At 42.6% G+C, this 27,262-nt stretch overlaps 1 protein-coding gene across 5 annotated transcripts in view; it reads right to left on the reverse strand.

Annotated features, from left to right (window-relative positions):
* The window catches only part of LOC143487753 (NACHT, LRR and PYD domains-containing protein 3-like), a 291,094-nt gene that overhangs the window by 249,764 nt on the left and 14,068 nt on the right, over positions 1–27,262 (reverse strand). For all 5 annotated transcript variants that reach the window (XM_076986895.1, XM_076986899.1, XM_076986896.1 and 2 more), the window contains exons 5-6: positions 26,572–26,688; positions 19,629–19,693 (exon numbers count right to left, since the gene is read on the reverse strand). In XM_076986895.1, the coding sequence (XP_076843010.1) occupies positions 19,629–19,693; positions 26,572–26,688 (182 nt within the window). The remainder of the gene's footprint in view (positions 1–19,628; positions 19,694–26,571; positions 26,689–27,262) is intronic.

A 27,262-nucleotide genomic window follows, 5' to 3' on the forward strand; every position in this document is an offset into this window, starting at 1 on the left:
CTCATACATTTATATGGGGGCCAATGGGGCAGTTTTCTGTGTCTGGTGCCAAACAAATGCTCATAACTCTAAAACTAATTCATCAAATGATTAGATATCTCGGCGTGCCAGAGAGGACAAGTTTCTCTCCCATTTAAAATTTAAATGGAGCTTCTAGGTGAACGTTTCAGGATTTTACAGCAGTTTATCCAGGAGATTTTTGATGATTTTTCATGACAGCACACTCTAACTGGGGACATTTCTGAACAGGCCGCCATTCACTCCCTATGGGGGTAATGTCCACTTTGAGGACTTGTCCTGAGGACACCGTATGTCCCACATGTCCCAAAAGCACAAGCACACTTCTTCCCAATGAGATCTGCGAACCTGCAAATTTTCAAGGTTCTAGCTCAAAAACTGTGACCTGTGAAAATGACCGAAAATCTGAATGGAAGAAGTACAATATAATACTAGAAAGGCAAAGTTCGTGAACAAACTTTATGTTGGCTTGACAAAGCAGCTAAAAGGCTGTTTTGAATGTTGATGACCTAATGTTAAAGGTTGTTTTGTTATTAATGTTAAAATGATGTTAAAGGTTGTTTAAATGTTGATAACCTGCTAAATAATGTTTAAGGTTGTTTAAATGTTGATAACCTGCTAAATAATGTTAAAGGTTGTTTGAATGTTGACATCCTGCTAAATGATGTTGAAGGCTGTTTAAATGTTGATAACCTGCTAAATAATGTTAAAGGTTGTTTAAATGTTGATAACCTGCTAAATAATGTTAAATGTTGTTTTAATGTTGACATCTTGCTAAATGATGATGAAGGCTGTTTAAATGTTGATAACCTGCTAAATGATGTTAAAGGTTGTTTTAATGTTGATAACTTGCTAAAGAATGTTAAAGGTTGTTTAAATGTTGATAAACCTGTTAAATAATGTTAAAGGTTGTTTAAATGTTATCACTGCTGCCCATCTGCCCCTCTGCTCCATCTGCCCCTTTGCCCCATCAGCCCCTCTGCTCCATCTGCCCCATCTGCTCCATCTGCCCCTCTGCCCCATCTTCCCCTCTGCTCAATCTGCCCCCTCTGCTCAATCTGCCCCCTCTGCCCCTCTGCTCCATCTGCTCCATTGACCTAATGTTAAAGGTTGTTGTTAAATGATGTTGAAGGCTGTTTAAATGTTGATAATCTGCTAAATGATATTAAAGGTTGTTTAAATGTTGATAACCTGCTAAATAATGTTAAAGGTTGTTTAAATGTTGATAACCTGCTAAATAATGTTAAAGGTTGTTTAAATGTTGATAAACCTGTTAAATAATGTTAAAGGTTGTTTAAACGTTATCACTGCTGCCCATCTGCCCCTCTGCTCCATCTGACCCTCTGCTCCATCTGACCCATCAGCCCCTCTGCTCCATCTGCCCCTCTGCTCTATCTGCCCCATCTGCCCCTCTGCTCCATCTACACCTCTGCTCCATCTGCTCCATTGACCTAATGTTAAAGGCTGTTGTTAAATGATGTTGAAGGCTGTTTAAATGTTGATAATCTGCTAAATGACATTAAAGGTTGTTTAAATGTTGAGAACCTGCTAAATAATGTTAAAGGTTGTTTAAATGTTGATAACCTGCTAAGTAATGTTAAAGGTTGTTTTAATGTTATCACTGTTAAATGATGTTAAAGATTGTTTGAATGTTGACATCCTGCTAAATGATGTTGAAGGCTGTTTAAATGTTGATATCCTGCTAAATGATGTTAAAGGTTGTTTAAATGTTGACATCCTGCTAAATGATGTTGAAGGCTGTTTAAATGTTGATAACCTGCTAAATGATGTTAAAGGTTGTTTAAATGTTGATAACCTGCTAAATAATGTTAAAGGTTGTTTTAATGTTATCAATGTTAAATAATGTTAAAGGTTGTTTTAATGTTATCAATGTTAAATGATGTTAAAGGTTGTTTAAATGTTGACATCCTGCTAAATGATGTTGAAGGCTGTGTGTGTCTGTGGAGTGGGTATGAGGAACATGTATGTATGTGGACGTGCGTGTGTGGGGGGAGGGGGAGAGACATTCAAAATAACTGTCACTATCTCTGCTTGTCTGAGTGAAGAAGCCTTGTTTAATGTGATTTGCACCCTCCGAACAAACGGTTGTAGTTCGGGACCTGTTTAACTTATCGCTTAACCGAAAATATTGTATGAGAGAGGACCCCTGGCTGATCATTTTGATGTAATTTGTGTGTTGTTTGACCCAATATTGTCTGATTTATGACAAGTTAAAAACAGAGGCAAATTGTGAAAAATCCCTTAACTGACACACGGTCTCTGCCACTCTAGAATGTGATTTGCACCCTCCGAACAAACGGTTGTAGTTCGGGACCTGTTTAACTTATTGCTTAACTGAAGATACTGTATGAGAGAGGACCCCTGGCGGATCATTTTGATGTAATTTGTGTGTTGTTTGACCCAATATTGTCTAATTTATGACAAGTTAAATATAGAGGCAAATTGTGAAAGTGCCAATTCTGATTTTGAGAAATTAACATGGGAGTTAATGGGGCAGTTTTCTGTGTCTAGTGCCAAACAAATGCTCATAACTCTAAATGTAATTGATCAAATGATTAGATATCTTGGCTTAACAGAAAGGACAAGTTTCTCTCTCATTTAAAATTTAAATGGAGTTTCTAGATCAAAGTGGAAAGAATTTACAGCTGTTTATCCAGAAGATTTTTGATGATTTTTCATGACTGCACACTCTAACTGGGGACATTTCTGAACATTCCGCCATTCATTCCCTATGGGGAAATGTCCACTTTGAGGACTTGTCCTGCGGACACCGTATGTCCAATATGTCCCAAAAGCACAAGCACACTTCTTCCAAATGAGATCTGCGAACATGCCAAATTTCAAGGTTCTAGCTCAAAAACTGTGACCTGTGAAAGTTACCGAAAATCGAAATAGAATAATAATAAGATGAAGAATAATAATAAAAAGAAGAATAGGGAGAACAGAATGTTGGCTTTGTCAAGCCAACATAACTAGAAAGGCAAAGTTCGTGAACAAACTTTATGTTGGCTTGACAAAGCAGCTAAAAAGGCTGTTTTGAATGTTTGATGACCTAATGTTAAAGGTTGTTTTAATGTTATTAATGTTAAAATGATGTTAAAGGTTGTTTAAATGTTGATAACCTGCTAAATAATGTTAAAGGTTGTTTAAATGTTGATAACCTGCTAAATAATGTTAAAGGTTGTTTTAATGTTGACATCTTGCTAAATGATGATGAAGGCTGTTTAAATGTTGATAACCTTCTAAATGATGTTAAAGGTTGTTTTAATGTTGATAACTTGTTAAAGGTTGTTTAAATGTTGATAAACCTGTTAAATAATGTTAAAGGTTGTTTAAATGTTATCACTGCTGCCCATCTGCCCCTCTGCTTCATTTGCCCCTCTGCTCCATCTGCCCCCCTGCCCCATCTGCCCCTCTGCTCCATCTGCCCCTTCGCCCCTCTGCCCCTCTGCTCCATCTGCCCCTTCGCCCCTCTGCTCCATCTCCCCCTCGGCTCCTTCTGCCCCTCTGCTCCATCTGCCCCTTTGCCCCATCAGCCCCTCTGCTCCATCTGCCCCTCTGCTCCATCTGCCCCTTCGCCCCTCTGCTCCATCTCCCCCTCTGCTCCATCTGCTCTATCTGCCCCATTTGCCCCTCACCCTCATCTGCCCCTCTGCTCCATCTGCCCCCTCTGCTCCATCTGCCCCCTCTACTCCATCTGCCCCCTCTACTCCATCTGCCCCATCTGCATGTATGTATGTGTGTGTGTCTGTTGTGTATATGTGTTTGACTGTGTGGAGTGGCTATGAGAGAGATGCAGGTGTGTGCGCGTGCGTGTGTGGGGGAGGGGGAGAGACATTCAAAAATAACTGCCACTCTGTGTGGGGAAGCCTTGTTTTATGTGATTTGCACCCTCCGAACAAACGGTCGTAGTTCGGGACCCATTTAACTTATCGCTTCACCGAAGAGATTGTGTGAGAGAGGACCCCTTGCTGATGATTTTGATATATTTTGGTGTGGTTTGACCCTAAAATGACTGATTTATGGCAAGTTAAAAACACACAAAAATCTCAACAAAGCTGATTCTGATTCTCATACATTTATATGGGGGCCAATGGGGCAGTTTTCTGTGTCTGGTGCCAAACAAATGCTCATAACTCTAAAACTAATTCATCAAATGATTAGATATCTCGGCGTGCCAGAGAGGACAAGTTTCTCTCCCATTTAAAATTTAAATGGAGCTTCTAGGTGAACGTTTCAGGATTTTACAGCAGTTTATCCAGGAGATTTTTGATGATTTTTCATGACAGCACACTCTAACTGGGGACATTTCTGAACAGGCCGCCATTCACTCCCTATGGGGGTAATGTCCACTTTGAGGACTTGTCCTGAGGACACCGTATGTCCCACATGTCCCAAAAGCACAAGCACACTTCTTCCCAATGAGATCTGCGAACCTGCAAATTTTCAAGGTTCTAGCTCAAAAACTGTGACCTGTGAAAATGACCGAAAATCTGAATGGAAGAAGTACAATATAATACTAGATAGGCAAAGTTTGTGAACAAACTTTATGTTGGCTTGCAAAGCAGCTGAAACGTTGTTTTGAATGTTGTTGACCTCCTAATGTTAAAGGTTGTTTTAATGTTGATATCCTGCTAAATGATGTTGAAGGCTGTTTAAATGTTGACAACCTGCTAAATGATGTTAAAGGTTGTTTCAATGTTATCACTGTTAAATGATATTCAGTGTAGTGCTAGGGATCAGCTTTTGGGTAATTTCACCAAGTCTGATCACCAAGTCTTGAAAATTAAGAGATTGGTGAAATCAGTGCATTCCTATAGGAGGATGGAGGGATGAATGAAATGATAGAAGGGGAGGGCAAATGACATCAATATGATATTAAGTGCAGTTCTAGGCATCAGCTCCTGAGTCATTTTATCAAGTTTGATCACTATAACTTGAAAATTAAGGAATTGATTAAATCGTTGCATTTCTATGAGATGGAGGGATAAATGAAATGATAGAAGGGGAGGATCGACAAATGCCATCAATATGATATTCAGGGCAGTGCAAGGCATCAGCTCCTGATTCATTTCACCAAGTTCGATCACGATATCTTGAAAATTAAGGGAGTTATGAAATCAATGGGTCCATATGGGAGGATGGAGGGATGAATGAAATGATAGAATGGGAGGATAGACAAATGGCATCAATATGATATTCAGTATAGTGTTAGGGATCAGCTCCTGAGTCATTTTACAAAGTTTGATCACTATATCTTGAAAATTAAGGGATTGATTAAATCAATGCATTTCTATGAGATGGGGGGATGAATGAAATGATAGAACGGGAGGATAGACAAATGGCATCAATATGATATTCAGTGCAGTGCAAGGCATCAGCTCCTGAGTCATTTTACAAAGTTTGATCACTATATCTTGAAAATTAAGGGAGTTATGAAATCAATGCATTACTATAGGAAGATGGAGGGATAAATGAAATGATAGAAGGGGAGCATAGATAAATGACATCAATATGATATTCAGTGTAGTGTTAGGGATCAGCTTCTGAGTCATTTTACCAAGTTTGATCACTATATCTTGAAAATTAAGGGATTGATTAAGTCAATGCATTCTTATGGGAGGATGGAAGGATGAATGAAATGATAGAAGGGGAGGATAGACAAATGGCATCAATATGATATTCAGTGCAGTGCTAGGGATCAGCTATTGAGTCAGTTCACCAAGTCTGATCATTAAGTCTTGAAAATTAACGGAGTTATGAAATCAATGGGTCCATATGGGAGGATGGAGGGAGGAATGAAATGATAGAACGGGAGGATAGACAAATGGCATCAATATGTTATTCAGTGTAGTGTTAGGGATCAGCTCCTAAGTCATTTTACCAAGTTTGATCAATATATCTTGCAAATTAAGGGATTGATGAAATCAATGCATTCCTATGGGAAGATGGAGGGATGAATGAAATGATAGAAGGGGAGGATAGACAAATGGCATCAATATGATACTCAGTGCAGTGCTAGGCATCAGCTCCTGAGTCATTTTACCAAGTTTGAATACTATATCTTGAAAATTAAGAGATTGATGAAATCAATGCATTCCTATGGGAGGATGGAGGGATGAATGAAATGATAGAAGGGGAGGATAGACAAATGGCATCAATATGATAATCAGTGTAGCACTAGGCATTAGCTTTTTAATTGACTGGTGTGGTTGATGCTGATGTATTTGGCTAAAGGGGTAGTTGCAGTTGAGGGGTAGTTTAGCTGTTGGGGTAATTACTGCTGAGGGGTAATTGGCTGTGGGGTAGTTGACATTGAGGGGTTATTGACCTGTTGGGGTTATTGTTGTTGATAGCTTTAAAGATTTCTGTGTAGTTCCTGTTAAAACTTGTTTAGATGTATTTGTTGTTGAGGGGCAATTACCTGTGATGGGGCAATTACTGTTGAGGGGCTATTGCCATTGGGGTAGTTAATGCAGATGTATTTGTTATTGTTGAAGACTAATAGTTTAATGGTGTTGTTGCGGTTAATAGGTAATATAGCTGTTTGGGGCAATTACTGCTGAGGGGTAATTGGCTGTGGGGTAGTTGATATTGAGGGGTTATTGACCTGTTGGGGTTATTGTTGTTGATGGGTATTAAGATTATTGTGTAGTTCCTGGTAAAAGCTTGTTTAGATGTGATTTTTTTGTTGAGGGGGTACTTACCTGTGGTGGGGCAATTACTGTTGAGGGGTAATTGGTTGTGGGTTAGTTAAAATTGAGTGGTTGTTCAGTTATACAGTTAATCCTCCATCTGCCCTTCTGCCCCATCTGCTTTATCTGCCCCATCTGCCCGTCTGCTCCATCTGCCCCGCTGCTCTACCTGCCCTGCTGCTCTACCTGCCCCATCTGCCCCTCTGCTCCATCTTCCCCATCTGTTCCTCTGCTCCATCTGTGTGTGTCTGTGTGGAGTGGGTATGAGAGAGATGCATGTGTGTGTGCGTACGTGTGTGAGGGGGAGGGGGAGACACATTCAACATAACTGACACCACTCTGAGTGGAGGAGCCTCGTTTAATGTGATTTGCACCCTCCGAACAAACGGTCGTACTTCGGGCTCTATTTAACGTATCGCTTAACCGAAGATATTGTATGAGAGAGGACCCCTGGCTGATCATTTTGGTGTAATTTGTGTGTTGTTTGACCCAATATTGTCTGATTTATGACAAGTTAAACACAGAGGCAAATTGTGAAAAATCCCTTAACTGAAACACGGTCTCTGCCACTGTAGACGCCTTGTTTAATGTGATTTGCACCCTCCGAACAAACGGTCGTAGTTCGGGCTCTATTTAACGTATCACTTAACCGAAGATATTGTATGAGAGAGGACCCCTGGCTGATCATTTTGGTGTAATTTATGTGTTGTTTGACCCAATATTGTCTGATTTATGACAAGTTAAACACAGAGGCAAATTGTGAAAAAGACAGTTCTGATTTTGAGAAATTAACATGGGAGTTAATGGGGCAGTTTTCTGTGTCTAGTGCCAAACAAATGCTCATAACTCTAAAAGTAATTAATAAAATGATTAGATATTTTGGCGTGCCAGAAAGGACAAATTTCTCTCTCATTTAAAATTTAAATGGAGCTTCTAGATGAAAGTGGAAGGAATTTACAGCTGTTTATCCAGGAGATTTTTCATGACAGCACACTAACTGGGGACATTTCTGAACATTCCGCCATTCATTCTCTATGGGAAAAAGTCAACTTTGAGGACTTGTCCTGAGGACACCGTATGTCCGACATGTCCCAAAAGCACAAGCACACTTCTTCCATATGAGATCTGTGAACCTGCCAATTTTCAAGGTTCTAGCTCAAAAACTGCGACCTGTGAAAGTTACCGAAAACTCGAATAGAATAATAATAATAAGAAGAAGAAGAACTAGAAAGGCAAAGTTCGTGGAACAAACTTTATGTTGGCTTGACAAAGCAGCTAAAAAGGCTGTTTTGAATGTTGATGACCTAATGTTAAAGGTTGTTTTGTTATTAATGTTAAAATGATGTTAAAGGTTGTTTAAATGTTGATAACCTGCTAAATAATGTTAAAGGTTGTTTAAATGTTGATAACCTGCTAAATAATGTTAAAGGTTGTTTTAATGTTGACATCTTGCTAAATGATGATGAAGGCTGTTTAAATGTTGATAACCTGCTAAATGATGTTAAAGGTTGTTTTAATGTTGATAACTTGCTAAAGAATGTTAAAGGTTGTTTAAATGTTGATAAACCTGTTAAATAATGTTAAAGGTTGTTTAAATGTTATCACTGCTGCCCATCTGCCCCTCTGCTCCATCTGCCCCCCTGCCCCATCTGCTCCATCTGCCCCTTTGCCCCATCAGCCCCTCTGCCCCATCTGCCCCTCTGCTCTATCTGCCCCATCTGCTCCATCTGCCCCTTCACCCCTCTGCCCCAGCTACCCCTCTGCTCCATCTGCCCCTCTGCTCCATCTGCCCCTTCGCCCCTCGGCTCCTTCTGCCCCTCGGCTCCTTCTGCCCCTCTGCTCCATCTGCCCCTTTGCCCCATCAGCCCCTCTGCTCCATCTGCCCCTCTGCTCCATCTGCCCCTCTGCTCCATCTGCCCCTTCGCCCCTCTGCTCCATCTCCCCCTCTGCTCCATCTGCTCTATCTGCCCCATTTGCCCCTCACCCTCATCTGCCCCTCTGCTCCATCTGCCCCCTCTGCTCCATCTGCCCCCTCTACTCCATCTGCCCCCTCTACTCCATCTGCCCCATCTGCATGTATGTATGTGTGTGTGTCTGTGTGGTGTATATGTGTTTGACTGTGTGGAGTGGGTATGAGAGAGATGCAGGTGTGTGCGCGTGCGTGTGTGGGGGAGGGGGAGAGACATTCAAAAATAACTGCCACTCTGTGTGGGGAAGCCTTGTTTTATGTGATTTGCACCCTCCGAACAAACGGTCGTAGTTCGGGACCCATTTAACTTATCGCTTCACCGAAGAGATTGTGTGAGAGAGGACCCCTTGCTGATGATTTTGATATATTTTGGTGTGGTTTGACCCTAAAATGACTGATTTATGGCAAGTTAAAAACACACAAAAATCTCAACAAAGCTGATTCTGATTCTCATACATTTATATGGGGGCCAATGGGGCAGTTTTCTGTGTCTGGTGCCAAACAAATGCTCATAACTCTAAAACTAATTCATCAAATGATTAGATATCTCAGCGTGCCAGAGAGGACAAGTTTCTCTCCCATTTAAAATTTAAATGGAGCTTCTAGGTGAACGTTTCAGGATTTTACAGCAGTTTATCCAGGAGATTTTTGATGATTTTTCATGACAGCACACTCTAACTGGGGACATTTCTGAACATGCCGCCATTCACTCCCTATGGGGGTAATGTCCACTTTGAGGACTTGTCCTGAGGACACCGTATGTCCCACATGTCCCAAAAGCACAAGCACACTTCTTCCCAATGAGATCTGCGAACCTGCAAATTTTCAAGGTTCTAGCTCAAAAACTGTGACCTGTGAAAATGACCGAAAATCGGAATGGAAGAAGTACAATATAATACTAGAAAGGCAAAGTTCGTGAACAAACTTTATGTTGGCTTGACAAAGCAGCTGAAAGGCTGATTTGAATGTTGATGACCTAATGTTAAAGGTTGTTTTAATGTTATTAATGTTAAAATGATGTTAAAGGTTGTTTAAATGTTGATAACCTGCTAAATAATGTTAAAGGTTGTTTTAATGTTGACATCTTGCTAAATGATGATGAAGGCTGTTTAAATGTTGATAACCTGCTAAATAATGTTGAAGGTTGTTTTAATGTTATCAATGTTAAATGATGTTAAAGGTTGTTTAAATGTTGACATCCTGCTAAATGATGTTGAAGGTTGTTTAAATGTTGATTATCCGCTAAATGATGTTAAATGTTGTTTAAATGTTGATAACTTGCTAAAGAATGTTAAAGGTTGTTTAAATGTTGATAAACCTGTTAAATAATGTTAAAGGTTGTTTAAATGTTATCACTGCTGCCCATCTGCCCCTCTGCTCCATTTGCCCCTCTGCTCCATCTGCCCCGCTGCCCCATCTGCCCCGCTGCCCCTCTGCTCCATCTGCCCCTTTGCCCCATCAGCCCCTCTGCTCCATCTGTCCCTCTGCTCCATCTGCCCATCTGCTCCATCTGTCCCTCTGCTCTATTTGCCCCTCTGCCCGTTCGCCCCTCTGCTCCATCTGCCCCTCTGCTCTATCTGCACCATCTGCCCCTCTGCTCCATTGACCTAATGTTAAAGGTTGTTGTTAAATTATGTTAAAGTTTGTTTAAATGTTGACATCCTGCTGAATGATGTTGAAGGCTGTTTAAATGTTGATAACCTGCTAAATGATGTTAAAGGTTGTTTAAATGTTGATAACCTGCTAAATAATGTTGAAGGTTGTTTTAATGTTATCAATGTTAAATGATGTTAAAGGTTGTTTAAATGTTGACATCCTGCTAAATGATGTTGAAGGCTGTGTGTGTCTGTGTGGAGTGGGTATGAGGAACATGTTTGTATGTGGACGTGCGTGTGTGGGGGGAGGGGGAGAGACATTCAAAATAACTGTCACTATCTCTGCTTGTCTGAGTGAAGAAGCCTTGTTTAATGTGATTTGCACCCTCCGAACAAACGGTTGTAGTTCGGGACCTGTTTAACTTATTGCTTAACTGAAGATATTGTATGAGAGAGGACCCCTGGCGGATCATTTTGATGTAATTTGTTTGTTGTTTGACCCAATATTGTCTGATTTATGACAAGTTAAATACAGAGGCAAATTGTGAAAAATCCCTTAACTGAGACACTGTCTCTGCCACTCTAGAATGTGATTTGCACCCTCTGAACAAACGGTTGTAGTTCGGGACCTGTTTAACTTATTGCTTAACTGAAGATATTGTATGAGAGAGGACCCCTGGCGGATCATTTTGATGTAATTTGTGTGTTGTTTGACCCAATATTGTCTGATTTATGACAAGTTAAATATAGAGGCAAATTGTGAAAATCCAATTCTGATTTTGAGAAATTAACATGGGAGTTAATGGGGCAGTTTTTTGTGTCTAATGCCAAACAAATGCTCATAACTCTAAAAGTAATTGATCAAATGATTAGATATCTTGGTTTAACAGAAAGGACAAGTTTCTCTCCCATTTAAAATTTAAATGGAGCTTCTAGATGAAAGTGGAAGGAATTTACAGCTGTTTATCCAGGAGATTTTTGATGATTTTTCATGACAGCACACTCTAACTGTGGACATTTCTGAACATTCCGCCATTCATTCCCTATGGGGAAATGTCCACTTTGAGGACTTGTCCTGCGGACACCGTATGTCCAATATGTCCCAAAAGCACAAGCACACTTCTTCCAAATGAGATCTGCGAACATGCCAAATTTCAAGGTTCTAGCTCAAAAACTGTGACCTGTGAAAGTTACCGAAAATCGAAATAGAATAATAATAAGATGAAGAATAATAATAAAAAGAAGAATAGGGAGAACAGAATGTTGGCTTTGTCAAGCCAACATAACTAGAAAGGCAAAGTTCGTGAACAAACTTTATGTTGGCTTGACAAAGCAGCTAAAAGGCTGTTTTGAATGTTGATGACCTAATGTTAAAGGTTGTTTTGTTATTAATGTTAAAATGATGTTAAAGGTTGTTTAAATGTTGATAACCTGCTAAATAATGTTTAAGGTTGTTTAAATGTTGATAACCTGCTAAATAATGTTAAAGGTTGTTTGAATGTTGACATCCTGCTAAATGATGTTGAAGGCTGTTTAAATGTTGATAACCTGCTAAATAATGTTAAAGGTTGTTTAAATGTTGATAACCTGCTAAATAATGTTAAATGTTGTTTTAATGTTGACATCTTGCTAAATGATGATGAAGGCTGTTTAAATGTTGATAACCTGCTAAATGATGTTAAAGGTTGTTTTAATGTTGATAACTTGCTAAAGAATGTTAAAGGTTGTTTAAATGTTGATAAACCTGTTAAATAATGTTAAAGGTTGTTTAAATGTTATCACTGCTGCCCATCTGCCCCTCTGCTCCATCTGCCCCTTTGCCCCATCAGCCCCTCTGCTCCATCTGCCCCATCTGCTCCATCTGCCCCTCTGCCCCATCTTCCCCTCTGCTCAATCTGCCCCCTCTGCTCAATCTGCCCCCTCTGCCCCTCTGCTCCATCTGCTCCATTGACCTAATGTTAAAGGTTGTTGTTAAATGATGTTGAAGGCTGTTTAAATGTTGATAATCTGCTAAATGATATTAAAGGTTGTTTAAATGTTGATAACCTGCTAAATAATGTTAAAGGTTGTTTAAATGTTGATAACCTGCTAAATAATGTTAAAGGTTGTTTAAATGTTGATAAACCTGTTAAATAATGTTAAAGGTTGTTTAAACGTTATCACTGCTGCCCATCTGCCCCTCTGCTCCATCTGACCCTCTGCTCCATCTGACCCATCAGCCCCTCTGCTCCATCTGCCCCTCTGCCCCTCTGCTCCATCTACACCTCTGCTCCATCTGCTCCATTGACCTAATGTTAAAGGCTGTTGTTAAATGATGTTGAAGGCTGTTTAAATGTTGATAATCTGCTAAATGACATTAAAGGTTGTTTAAATGTTGAGAACCTGCTAAATAATGTTAAAGGTTGTTTAAATGTTGATAACCTGCTAAGTAATGTTAAAGGTTGTTTTAATGTTATCACTGTTAAATGATGTTAAAGATTGTTTGAATGTTGACATCCTGCTAAATGATGTTGAAGGCTGTTTAAATGTTGATATCCTGCTAAATGATGTTAAAGGTTGTTTAAATGTTGACATCCTGCTAAATGATGTTGAAGGCTGTTTAAATGTTGATAACCTGCTAAATGATGTTAAAGGTTGTTTAAATGTTGATAACCTGCTAAATAATGTTAAAGGTTGTTTTAATGTTATCAATGTTAAATAATGTTAAAGGTTGTTTTAATGTTATCAATGTTAAATGATGTTAAAGGTTGTTTAAATGTTGACATCCTGCTAAATGATGTTGAAGGCTGTGTGTGTCTGTGGAGTGGGTATGAGGAACATGTATGTATGTGGACGTGCGTGTGTGGGGGGAGGGGGAGAGACATTCAAAATAACTGTCACTATCTCTGCTTGTCTGAGTGAAGAAGCCTTGTTTAATGTGATTTGCACCCTCCGAACAAACGGTTGTAGTTCGGGACCTGTTTAACTTATCGCTTAACCGAAAATATTGTATGAGAGAGGACCCCTGGCTGATCATTTTGATGTAATTTGTGTGTTGTTTGACCCAATATTGTCTGATTTATGACAAGTTAAAAACAGAGGCAAATTGTGAAAAATCCCTTAACTGACACACGGTCTCTGCCACTCTAGAATGTGATTTGCACCCTCCGAACAAACGGTTGTAGTTCGGGACCTGTTTAACTTATTGCTTAACTGAAGATACTGTATGAGAGAGGACCCCTGGCGGATCATTTTGATGTAATTTGTGTGTTGTTTGACCCAATATTGTCTAATTTATGACAAGTTAAATATAGAGGCAAATTGTGAAAGTGCCAATTCTGATTTTGAGAAATTAACATGGGAGTTAATGGGGCAGTTTTCTGTGTCTAGTGCCAAACAAATGCTCATAACTCTAAATGTAATTGATCAAATGATTAGATATCTTGGCTTAACAGAAAGGACAAGTTTCTCTCTCATTTAAAATTTAAATGGAGTTTCTAGATCAAAGTGGAAAGAATTTACAGCTGTTTATCCAGAAGATTTTTGATGATTTTTCATGACTGCACACTCTAACTGGGGACATTTCTGAACATTCCGCCATTCATTCCCTATGGGGAAATGTCCACTTTGAGGACTTGTCCTGCGGACACCGTATGTCCAATATGTCCCAAAAGCACAAGCACACTTCTTCCAAATGAGATCTGCGAACATGCCAAATTTCAAGGTTCTAGCTCAAAAACTGTGACCTGTGAAAGTTACCGAAAATCGAAATAGAATAATAATAAGATGAAGAATAATAATAAAAAGAAGAATAGGGAGAACAGAATGTTGGCTTTGTCAAGCCAACATAATAATAAGAAGAAATCGGATAACAGAATGTTGGCTTTGTCAAGCCAACATAAAGAATAGAGAGAACAGTATGTTGGCTGCTTCGCAAGCCAACATAATAAGAAGAACAGTAAGTTGGCTTTGCAAACCAACTTAATAATAAGAAGATTAAGAAGAACAGCAAGTTGGCTTTGTCAAGCCAACTTAATAAGAAGATTAAGAAGAACAGCAAGTTGGCTTTGTCAAGCCAACTTAATAAAAATAAGAAGAATAAGGAGAACAGAATGTTGGCTTTGTCAAGCCAACATAATAATAATAAGAAGATTAAGAAGAACAGCAAGTTGGCTTTGTCAAGCCAACTTAATAAGAAGAAGAATAAGAAGAACAGCAAGTTGGCTTTGTCAAGCCAACTTAATAAGAAGAATAGCGAGAACAAGATGTTGGCTGCTTCGCAAGCCAACATAATAATAATAAAATAAAACACGCAACCAGCTCAAATGACCACTGCAAAGAAGTACAGAAAGTAAACCAAATACATATAGTACAGATGAGTGCGATGTATGGTTGTGTGTGAGTGTGTGTTTATGTGCAACCTAGAAGTGCAACATAGGATAGATGTATGGAATGTACTTACCAGCAAGGGTGGGTAGCTGCGACAACATTCCCCCAGAGGCCAGAGGCGGGCGGAGAGAGACCCGGGAATCCCACCCGCCCACGGCCCCCCACAGAGCGGTGGAGTACCAGAGCCGCACTTCCCAGAAACCCTCACCCGCCCGCCCCCGCAGGCGGGAGAGAGAGACCCCGGACAGCGCCCCACCAGTCAAGGAGCGCAGTTCCAGGGGAACCAGAGGGAACAGAGCACCTCCCCCCCAGGATGCCCCCCCCCCCCCCCCCCCCCCCCCCCAGGGGCCAGTGGCAAAACCACGGCACCACGCGCCCGGAAAGCCACCCACCATCCGGCAGGGCCCACCTCCCGCCGAGGAGCACCCGGCCGCCCCATACCACCACCGTGATGCTAGTTTAAAAAAAGCCCAGTCCACTCGTAGCTGCACATCTCTACGCATGTGCTCACCAGTGTTAGCCAAAATGTCTCTTTCAAAACTCTCAAAAAACTAAAAAAAAAGGTTGATCTGGAGCACAGACAGTTTCAAGATTGGTGGACGATCGATTATTTATTTGTTGGGTCCACGCGACCCTACAGACCCTACCCTACCCTCGCTGATCACCTACAGTGTTTCTCGCACAGCTCACACACACACGCAGGTACGTCCACACGGAATTAACACAAACGTAGCGCTTTCAAAATAAAAGTGTCACAGTTGTATTGCACGCACGACATAGTTATTTGTTTCATTTATGATTGGCCTCTGGCGGGCCGGACAGGGACGCACAACGGGCCGGATGTGGCCCGCGGGCCGTTGTTTGCCCAGGTCTGGTGTAACACCTCCTCAACTAAAGGAAGAGTGAACCTATTACAGTTACTAACTCATGTCCATATACAGGGTCTAACACCCCCTCAACTAAAGGAAGAGTGAACCTATTACAGTTACTAACTCATGTCCATATACAGGGTCTAACACCCCCTCAACTAAAGGAAGAGTGAACCTATTACAGTTACTAACTCAGCACACCCTGATGCTTTTTTAATCTTGGCTGGGGATTTTAACCACGCAGATCCAAGAAGCGTCTTTCCAAAGACATACAAACAGATAGACTTTCCAACAAGAGGAAACAATACACTGGACCAAGTTTTCACCACCAGGAGAGGAGCCTACAAAGCTGTTCCCCTCCCCCACATCGGCACTTCTGACCACATCAGTGTCATGCTAATGCCAGCATACAGACCTCTGGTTAAAGTCACTAAACCAGTTTGCAAGCAGGTACAATTGTGGCCAGAGGGTTCTTCAGAAGGTCTTCAAGACTGTTTCGCCACCACCGATTGGAACATGTTCAAAGAAGCTGCTACAGACAACAACACCACCACCGATCTCCAAGAGTACTCAGATACCGTCTGTTCATATATCACCAAGTGTACTGACGATGTCACTGAGCTCAAGACCATCACTGTGAGGGCAAATCAAAAGCCATGGCTGACGAAGGATGTCCACAGGCTCCTGAGAGCCAGGAATGCTGCCTTCACAGCAGGAGATCAAATGGTCCTGAGGACAGCCAGAAAAAACCTGTCTCGGGGGATTAGGAAAGCTAAGAAGCAATATTCCAGGAAGATAGCTCATCAGTTCAACAACAACAATGATGCACAAGGGTTGTGGCGGGGAATTCAGACCATCACGGACTATAAGCCTGCTCCGCAGACCTCCGACTACACCATCTCCATGCTGAATGAACTAAACAAATTCTTTGCCCGGTTTGAAGCAAACAACAGCACACCAGCACAGAAATATTCCAACTCTCCTGGCGACCAGGCGCTGGTGCTGTCCACAGACATTGTGAGGCAATCATTCGGCAAGATCAACGCCCGCAAAGCTCCTGGTCTGGACAACATACCTGGCCCGTGCAGAGGGACTCGCAGCTGTCTTCACTGACATCTTTAACATCTCACTGAGACAGGCCATTGTCCCCACCTGCTTTAAAGCCACCACCATCATCCCCGTCCCAAAGAAAGCATCACCTTCCTGTCTCAATGACTACCGTCCAGTAGCACTCACCCCCATCATTATGAAGTACTTCGAAAGACAAGTCATGCAACACATCAAGTCCGTCCTTCCTGCTGATCTGGATCCTTACCAGTTCGCTTATCGACCAAATCGTTCCACCGAACAATGCCATCTCAACTGCTCTACACACAGCTCTCACACATTTAGACACTAAGGACTCTTATGTTAGAATGCTATTCATTGATTTCAGCTCGGCATTCAACACTATCATTCCACAACAACTCATCCAAAAATTAGACAGTATCGGACTGAGCCTCCCAATGTGTAACTGGCTGTTAGACTTTCTGACTGGGAGACCACAGGCAGTTCGGGTCGGCAGCAACTTATCCAGTACCATCGTGCTCAACACAGGGGCGCCCCAAGGATGCGTACTGAGCCCCCTTCTATTCACTCTACTGACACACGACTGCACACCAACATACAGCTCCAATTTCTTCTTTAAGTTTGCTGATGATACAACTGTGGTGGGTCTCATCAACAACAACGACGAGACAAATTACAAATGCAAGGTGAGCTGCCTGACCAGGTGGTGTGTTCACAACAATCTGTCTGAATGTGCAAAAGACAAAGGAGATAGTTGTGAACTTCAGGAAATTGCCCTCCCAGCATGCTCCTCTAAACATCAATGGTACTGCTGTGGAGAGAGTGAGCAGCACCAAGTTCCTAGGTGTAGACATCTCAGAGGACCTGTCCTGGAGTAAGAACACCGCATCTCTAGCCAAGAAAGCCCACCAGCAACTGTACTTTCTCCGCAAGCTGAGAAGAGCCAGTGCTCCACCCCCCATCATGCGCACCTTCTATAGGGGAGCCATCGAGAGCGTCATGACCAGCTGCATCACAGTGTGGTACGGCACCTGCACAGCATCCTGTCGCAAGTCCCTCCAGCGCAGCGTGAGAGCAGCTGAGAGGATCGTGGGCACTTCATTCCCTTCTCTACAAGACCTTCACATCTCCTGCATCACTCGGAGAGCCCTAAACATAGTGGGTGATCCGACACACCCCATGTACAGCTACTTCAACCTACTGCCATCAGGAAGGAGACTACGAAGTCTACGAGCCAGAACCAGTAAGCTGAGGGACAGCTTCATTCACCAGGCAGTGAGGAGGATCAACTCACTCCCTGCTCTTCCACTCTTTTATCCTTAATAAACAAGACACATTTCAAAATCAACAACAACACTCAAGTTCAACAAAGAACTCTAAACTGAGATGAACTATTTCTACACCCATCACTGTAGAAGTCTAACGCTCACTCAATTTGCACTCCTGTTTACATTTCCACATTATATTTATAATTCATTGCATACGTTCACTTTAATCCTAATTACACCAGATTCCTCATACACTCACTTTGCACATACAGTACGTTTTACTTACTGCTGCATATGCCACTTTACTTGGAATATAAATGTCGGAGACCTTCTATTTATTTTATTATATATATACACATACACACACACACACACAACTCAGCTACATTTTTTTATCGTTACTATTGTACTTACCGTTACTATTGTACTTACCGTTACTATTGTACTATTCCTTTTTTTACTGTTTTAATGTTAATTTTAAGTAAATGTTTACCACTGCACTATGGAGTCTGAGAGTAACGAAATTTCAACCTGTGTATGTCCCGCACGTATCACAGATTTAACAATAAAGTTGACTTTGACTTTGACTAGATAAAGCATCCTTTTCAAGATCAATGGACCTTCAGAGAAGGACTTAAGGCCCAGTTCCGAGGGTCGCCACTGTTAACTTCAAAGTGTTCCACAAAGGCACTGAGGAGACTGTCAGCCAATACATGTAGCTACAACTTGACGCCAACTGAATCAATTTGTAGCAAACTTTGGTTCAACTTAATCATCATGTATTGCTAGAGTTTGAGTTTGAACTGGTTTTTAGTATTGCACTGTGTTATAATAATTACATCATGCAAAATTATGCCTCCAGTTGTAACAGAGATATAGCATTACACAAATCATACGGCAAACTTATCGCAACGTGTTTCCTCAAATTTGATGTTGAGTTCTTGTAGACTCAAATGTCCACACGTTTTGGCAGACACAACTGACAGCGCATTATATAACTGTCCTTTTACACGTTTGTAATGTAAACATTGGCTGTATGAGGTCAGGGACGCTCGGGAGGTTTTTCTTGCTACCAGTGGAGAAAGGTTGCGTATGCGATCACGTGACTGACCAGCTTAATTTGATTGGTAGTGTGTTAGTGAGGTATGTCTGCTCCATGACCCACAGCTCTTACTGGTCTGTAGTGTGTTAGTGGGGTCTGTCTGGTTCATGACCCAGATCTCTTACTGGTCTGTAGTGTGTTAGTGGGGTCTGTCTGGTTCATGACCCAGATCTCTTACTGGTCTGTAGTGTGTTAGTGAGGTCTGTCTGCCCCATGACCCAGATCACTTACTGGTCTGTAGTGTGTTAGTGAGGTCTGTCTGGTTCATGACCCAGATATCTTACTGGTCTGTAGTGTGTTAGTGAGGTCTGTCTGGTTTATGTCCCAGATATCTTGCTCGTCTGTAGTGTGTTAGTGGGATCTGTCTGGTTCATGACCCAGATCAATTACTGGTCTGTAGTGTGTTAGTGAGGTCTGTCTGGTTCATGACCCAGAGCTCTTACTGGTCTGTAGTGTGTTAGTGAGGTCTGTCTGGTTCATGACCCAGATCTCTTACTGGTCTGTAGTGTGTTAGTCAGGTCTGTCTGGTTCATGATCCAGATATCTTGCTCGTCTGTAGTGTGTTAGTGGGATCTGTCTGGTTCATGACCCAGATCTCTTACTGGTCTATAGTGTGTTAGTGAGGTCTGTCTGGTTCCTGACCCAGATCACTTACTGGTCTGTACTGGTCTGGACGTCCTTTGTTCTCTGTAGATGTCCGTAACATTCCCTTTTAGTTCACTGTGGACAAACAAAACACTGTGCTTAAGGGGGAGATATAGCAGATATTGTACAGTACAGGCTGGGTTAACTGATTTAATGCCCTAATCCAGTGTTCCTCACCGCCAGTGCTGCACACCTGCATCACTGTACAGTTTAGTGTTTTCCTGCTCCAACACACCTGATGCAGCTCATGAAGGACGTCATGATGAACTGAGTGAGTTTGATCAGGTGGAAATGTGAGTGAGGAACACTGTCCTAAACCAGGAGACCAACCGCAACTCAACACTATAACCAGGAGACCATCATCACCTCAACACTACAACCAGGACACCATCATCACCTCAACACTACAACCAGGAGACCATCCTCACCTCAACACTACAACCAGGACACCATCATCATCTCAACACTACAACCAGGACACCATCATCACCTCAACACTACAACCAGGACACCATCATCACCTCAACACTACACACTACAAGCAGGACACCATCCTCACCTCAACACTACAACCAGAACACCATCCTCACCTCAACACTACAACCAGGACACCATCCTCACCTCAACACTACAACCAGGAGACCATCCTCACCTCAACACTACAACCAGGACACCATCCTCACCTCAACACTACAACCAGGACACCATCCTCACCTCAACACTACAACCAGGACACCATCATCACCTCAACACTACAACCAGGACACCATCATCACCTCAACACTACACACTACAACCAGGACACCATCCTCACCTCAACACTACAACCAGAACACCATCCTCACCTCAACACTACAACCAGAACACCATCCTCACCTCAACACTACAACCAGGACACCATCCTCACCTCAACACTACAACCAGGACACCATCCTCACCTCAACACTACAACCAGGACACCATCCTCACCTCAACACTACAACCAGGACACCATCCTCACCTCAACACTACAACCAGGACACCATCCTCACCTCAACACTACAACCAGGACACCATCCTCACCTCAACACTACAACCAGGACACCATCCTCACATCAACACTACAACCAGAACACCATCATCACCTCAACACTACAACCAGGAGACCATCCTCACCTCAACACTACAACCAGGAGACCATCCTCACCTCAACACTACAACCAGAACACCATCCTCACCTCAACACTACAACCAGGACACCATCCTCACATCAACACTACAACCAGAACACCATCATCACCTCAACACTACAACCAGGAGACCATCCTCACCTCAACACTACAACCAGGACACCATCCTCACCTCAACACTACAACCAGGACACCATCATCACCTCAACACTACAACCAGGACACCATCCTCACCTCAACACTACAACCAGGACACCATCCTCACCTCAACACTACAACCAGAACACCATCCTCACCTCATCACTACAACCAGGACACCATCCTCACCTCAACACTACAACCAGAACACCATCCTCACCTCATCACTACAACCAGGACACCATCCTCACCTCATCACTACAACCAGGACACCATCCTCACCTCAACACTACAACCAGGACACCATCCTCACCTCAACACTACAACCAGGACACCATCCTCACCTCAACACTACAACCAGGACACCATCCTCACCTCAACACTACAACCAGGACACCATCCTCACCTCAACACTACAACCAGAACACCATCCTCACCTCATCACTACAACCAGGACACCATCCTCACCTCAACACTACAACCAGGACACCATCCTCACCTCAACACTACAACCAGGACACCATCCTCACCTCAACACTACAACCAGGACACCATCCTCACCTCAACACTACAACCAGGACACCATCATCACCTCATCACTACAACCAGGACACCATCATCACCTCAACACTACAACCAGGACACCATCCTCACATCAACACTACAACCAGAAAACCATCATCACCTCAACACTACAACCAGGAGACCATCCTCACCTCAACACTACAACCAGGACACCATCCTCACCTCAACACTACAACCAGGACACCATCCTCACCTCAACACTACAACCAGGACACCATCCTCACCTCAACACTACAACCAGGACACCATCCTCACCTCAACACTACAACCAGGACACCATCCTCACCTCAACACTACAACCAGGACACCATCCTCACCTCAACACTACAACCAGAACACCATCCTCACCTCATCACTACAACCAGGACACCATCCTCACCTCAACACTACAACCAGGACACCATCCTCACCTCAACACTACAACCAGGACACCATCCTCACCTCAACACTACAACCAGGACACCATCCTCACCTCAACACTACAACCAGGACACCATCCTCACCTCAACACTACAACCAGGACACCATCCTCACCTCAACACTACAACCAGGACACCATCATCACCTCATCACTACAAGCAGGACACCATCCTCACCTCAACACTACAACCAGGACACCATCCTCACCTCAACACTACAACCAGGACACCATCCTCACCTCAACACTACAACCAGGACACCATCCTCACCTCAACACTACAACCAGGACACCATCATCACCTCAACACTACAACCAGGACACCATCCTCACCTCAACACTACAACCAGGACACCATCCTCACATCAACACTACAACCAGAACACCATCATCACCTCAACACTACAACCAGGAGACCATCCTCACCTCAACACTACAACCAGGACACCATCCTCACCTCAACACTACAACCAGGACACCATCCTCACCTCAACACTACAACCAGGACACCATCATCACCTCAACACTACAACCAGGACACCATCCTCACCTCAACACTACAACCAGGACACCATCATCACCTCAACACTACAACCAGGACACCATCCTCACCTCAACACTACAACCAGGACACCATCCTCACCTCAACACTACAACCAGGACACAATCATCACCTCAACACTACAACCAGGAGACCATCATCACCTCAACACTACAACCAGGACACCATCCTCACCTCAACACTACAACCAGAACACCATCCTCACCTCAACACTACAACCAGGACACCATCATCACCTCAACACTACAACCAGGACACCATCCTCACCTCAACACTACAACCAGGACACCATCATCACCTCAACACTACACACTACAACCAGGACACCATCATCACCTCAACACTACACACTACAACCAGAACACCATCATCACCTCAACACTACAACCAGGACACCATCATCACCTCAACACTACAACCAGAACACCATCCTCACCTCAACACTACAACCAGGACACCATCATCACCTCAACACTACACACTACAACCAGGACACCATCATCACATTTTATATATATATATATATATATATATATATATATATATATATATATATATATATATATATATATTTTTTTATTTATATAAAGTTTGGGGTCACTTAGAAATGTTATTTTTTAAAGAAAAGCAGTTTTTTTTCAATTTAGCTAACATTAAATGCATTAAAAATACACTCTATACATTATTAATGTGGTAAATGACTATTCTAGCTGCAAACATCTGGATTTTAATGCAATATCTACATAGATGTATGGAGACCCATTTCCAACAACCATCACTCCAGTGTTCTAATGGTACATTGTGTTTGCTAACTCTGTAAGGAGGCTATTGGATATTTAGAAAACCCTTGAAAACCCTTGTGCAAGTAGGTTAGCACAGCTGAAAACAGTTTTGCTGATTAGAGAAGCTATAAAACTGACCTTCCTTTAAGCTAGTTGAGAATCTGGAGCATTACAATTGTTGGTTCGATTAAACTCACAAAATGGCCAGAAAAAAACAACTTTCAATTGAAACTCGACAGTCTATTCTTGTTCTGAGAAATGAAGTCTATTCCATGCGAGACATTGCCAAGAAACTGAAGATTTCCTACAATGGTGTGTACTACTCCCTTCAGAGGAGAGCAGACAGGCTCTAACCAGAGTAGAAGGAGAAGTGGAAGGCCCCGCTGCACAACTGAGCAAGAAGACAAGTACATTAGAGTCTCCAGTTTGAGAAATCGACGCCTCACAGGTCCTCAACTGGCAGCTTCATTAAATAGTACCCGCAAAACGCCAGTGTCAATGTCTACAGTGAAGAGGCGACTCCGGGATGCTGGCCTTCAGGGCAGAGTGGCAAAGAAAAAGCCATATCTGGCTAATAAAAGAAAAAGATTAATATGGGCAAAAGAACACAGACATTGGACAGAGGAAGATTGGAAAAAAGTGTTATGGACAGATGAATCAAAGTTTGAGGTGTTTGGATCACACAGACAAACATTTGTGAGACGCAGAACAACTGAAAAGATGCTGGAAGAGTGCCTGACACCATCTGTCAAACATGGTGGAGGTAATGTGATGGTCTGGGGTTGCTTTGGTGCTGGTAAAGTGGGAAATTTGAACAAGGTAAAAGGGATTTTGAATAAGGAAGGCTATCACTCCATTTTGCAACACCATGCCATACCCTGTGGACAGCGCTTGATTGGAGCCAATTTCATCCTGCAACAGGACAATGACCCAAAGCACACCTCCAAATTATGCACAAACTATTTAGAGAAGAAGCAGGCAGCTGGTGTTTTATCGGTAATGGAGTGGCCAGCGCAGTCACCAGATCTCAACCCCATTGAGCTGTTGTGGGAGCAGCTTGACCATATGGTACGAAAAAAGTGCCCATTAACCCAATCAAACTTGTGGGAGGGGCTTCTGGAAGCATGGGGTGAAATTTCTCCAGATTACCGCAGCAAATTAACAGCTAGAATGCCAAAGGTTTGCAATGCTGTAATTGCTGCTAAGGGAGCATTCTTTGACAAAAGCAAAGTTTAAAGTAGAAAATTATTTCAAATAAAAAAAAAAAAAAACATTATCTCTACCTTGTCAATGTCTGGACTATATTTCTATTCATTTTGCAACTCATTTGATAAATAAAAGTATGAGATTTCAGGGAAAACACAAAATTGTCTAGGTGACCCCAAACTTTTGAACGGTAGTGTATATACACACACACACACACACACACACACACACACACACACACACACACACACAGCTCAAAAAAATAAAGGGAACACTCAAATACCACATCCTAGATCTGAATGAATGAAATATTCTGTACAAAGTTGAATGTGCTGACAACAAAATCACACAAAAATCATCAATGGAAATCAAATTTATTAACCAATGGAGGCCTGGATTTGGAGCCACACACAAAATTAAAGTGGAAAAACACACTACAGGCTGATCCAACTTTGATGTCATGTCCTTAAAACAAGTCAAAATGAGGCTCAGTATTGTGTGTGGCCTCCACGTGCCTGTATGACATCCCTACAACGCCTGGGCATGCTCATGATGAGGTGGCGGATGGTCTCCTGAGGGATCTCCTCCCAGACCTGGACTAAAGCATCCGCCAACTCCTGGACAGTCTGTGGTGCAACGTGACGTTGGTGGATGGAGCGAGACATGATGTCCCAGATATGCTCAATCGGATTCAGGTCTGGGGAACGGGCGGGCCAGTCCATAGCTTCAATGCCTTCATCTTGCAGGAACTGCTGACACACTCCAGCCACATGAGGTCTAGCATTGTCCTGCATTAGGAGGAACCCAGGGCCAACCGCACCAGAATATGATCTCACAAGGGGTCTGAGGATCTCATCTCGGTACCTAATGGCAGTCAGGCTACCTCTGGTGAGCACATGGAGGGCTGTGCGGCCCTCCAAAGAAATGCCACCCCACACCATTACTGATCCACTGCCAAACCGGTCATGCTGAAGGATGTTGCAGGCAGCAGATCGCTCTCCATGGCGTCTCCAGACTCTGTCACGTCTGTCACATGTGCTCAGTGTGAACCTGCTTTCATCTGTGAAGAGCACAAGGCGCCAGTGGCGAATTTGCCAATCCTGGTGTTCTCTGGCAAATGCCAAGCGTCCTGCACGGTGTTGGGCTGTGAGCACAACCCCCATCTGTGGACGTCGGGCCCTCATACCATCCTCATGGAGTCGGTTTCTAATCGTTTGTGCAGACACATGCACATTTGTGGCCTGCTGGAGGTCATTTTGCAGGGCTCTGGCAGTGCTCCTCCTGTTCCTTCTTGCACAAAGGCGGAGGTAGCGGTCCTGCTGCTGGGTTGTTGCCCTCCTACGGCCTCCTCCATGTCTCCTGGTGTACTGGCCTGTCTCCTGGTAGCGCCTCCAGCCTCTGGACACTACGCTGACAGACACAGCAAACCTTCTTGCCACAGCTCGCATTAATGTGCCATCCTGGATGAGCTGCACTACCTGAGCCACTTGTGTGGGTTGTAGAGTCCGTCTCATGCTACCACGAGTGTGAAAGGACCACCAACATTCAAAAGTGACCAAAACATCAGCCAGAAAGCACAGGTACTGAGAAGTGGTCTGTGGTCCCCACCTGCAGAACCACTCCTTTATAGGGGGGGTCTTGCTAATTGCCTCTCATTTCTACCTGTTGTCTATTCCATTTGCACAACAGCAGGTGAAATTGATTCACAATCAGTGTTGCTTCCTAACTGAACAGGTTGGTTTCACAGAAGTGTGGTTGACTTGGAGTTACATTGTGTTGTTTAAGTGTTCCCTTTATTTTTTGAGCAGTATATATAACACCAAAATGCAAAACATAATTTGTGTATAATTGGTGGAAATGTAATTTGAAAGTGTCTAATGTTACAATTTGATTCATGATTTGTTCAGAAATTGTTACAAAACTACAGAAAGATGTTGGAAGACAGTACAACACTCACATTCCTACATCATCATTACCTGAACTGAGAACACTCACATTCTTACATCATTACCTGAACTCAGTAGAACACTCATATTCCTACATCATCATTACCTGAACTCAGTACAACACTCACATTCCTACATCATCATTACCTGAACTCATTAGGATTCACTTCCAGTCCCAAGCGTAATGGAGGTTCCATTGATGCATCACTCTTCATGGACACACAGCTGGGTTCAGGTGAGTCAGATCTTTTAAGCTTAGTCTCACTAAACGACACAATTGAAAAAAAGATATTGTTAACAACAAAATGCAAAACATAATTTGTGTATAAATGGTGGAAATGTAATTTGAAAGTGTCTAATGTTACAATTTGATTCATGATTTGTTCAGAAATTGTTACAAATTTACATAAAGATGTTGGAAGACAGTACAACACTCACATTCCTACATCATCATTAACTGAACTGAGAACACTCACATTCTTACATCATTACCTGAACTCAGTAGAACACTCATATTCCTACATCATCATTACCTGAACTCAAAAGCAAGCTTGTTCCATGTGTTGCCAGTGGTACTGCCACCTGCTGGTTTAGCATGGTACCTACACTGTTGTTTAATGTTATAGTGGATATACTGTTGGATGTACATGTGGATTTATGCTTCTGTGGTCTATTTCGTTTTGTACTTGTTTGTTATTCGTATTCTCGTACGTCTTTTCATGTTGGCTACGTTCATGTTTCAGACTCCCTTGATGATACATGACCTGTTTGTACCACCCTGATTATTATCCCTCTAATAAATTTCACTCTCCTCAGCATTTGTGTCCACCTCTTCACT

This window comes from Brachyhypopomus gauderio, unplaced genomic scaffold (genome assembly GCF_052324685.1).
Source record: "Brachyhypopomus gauderio isolate BG-103 unplaced genomic scaffold, BGAUD_0.2 sc50, whole genome shotgun sequence".
In the NCBI taxonomy this organism is placed as follows: domain Eukaryota; kingdom Metazoa; phylum Chordata; class Actinopteri; order Gymnotiformes; family Hypopomidae; genus Brachyhypopomus; species Brachyhypopomus gauderio.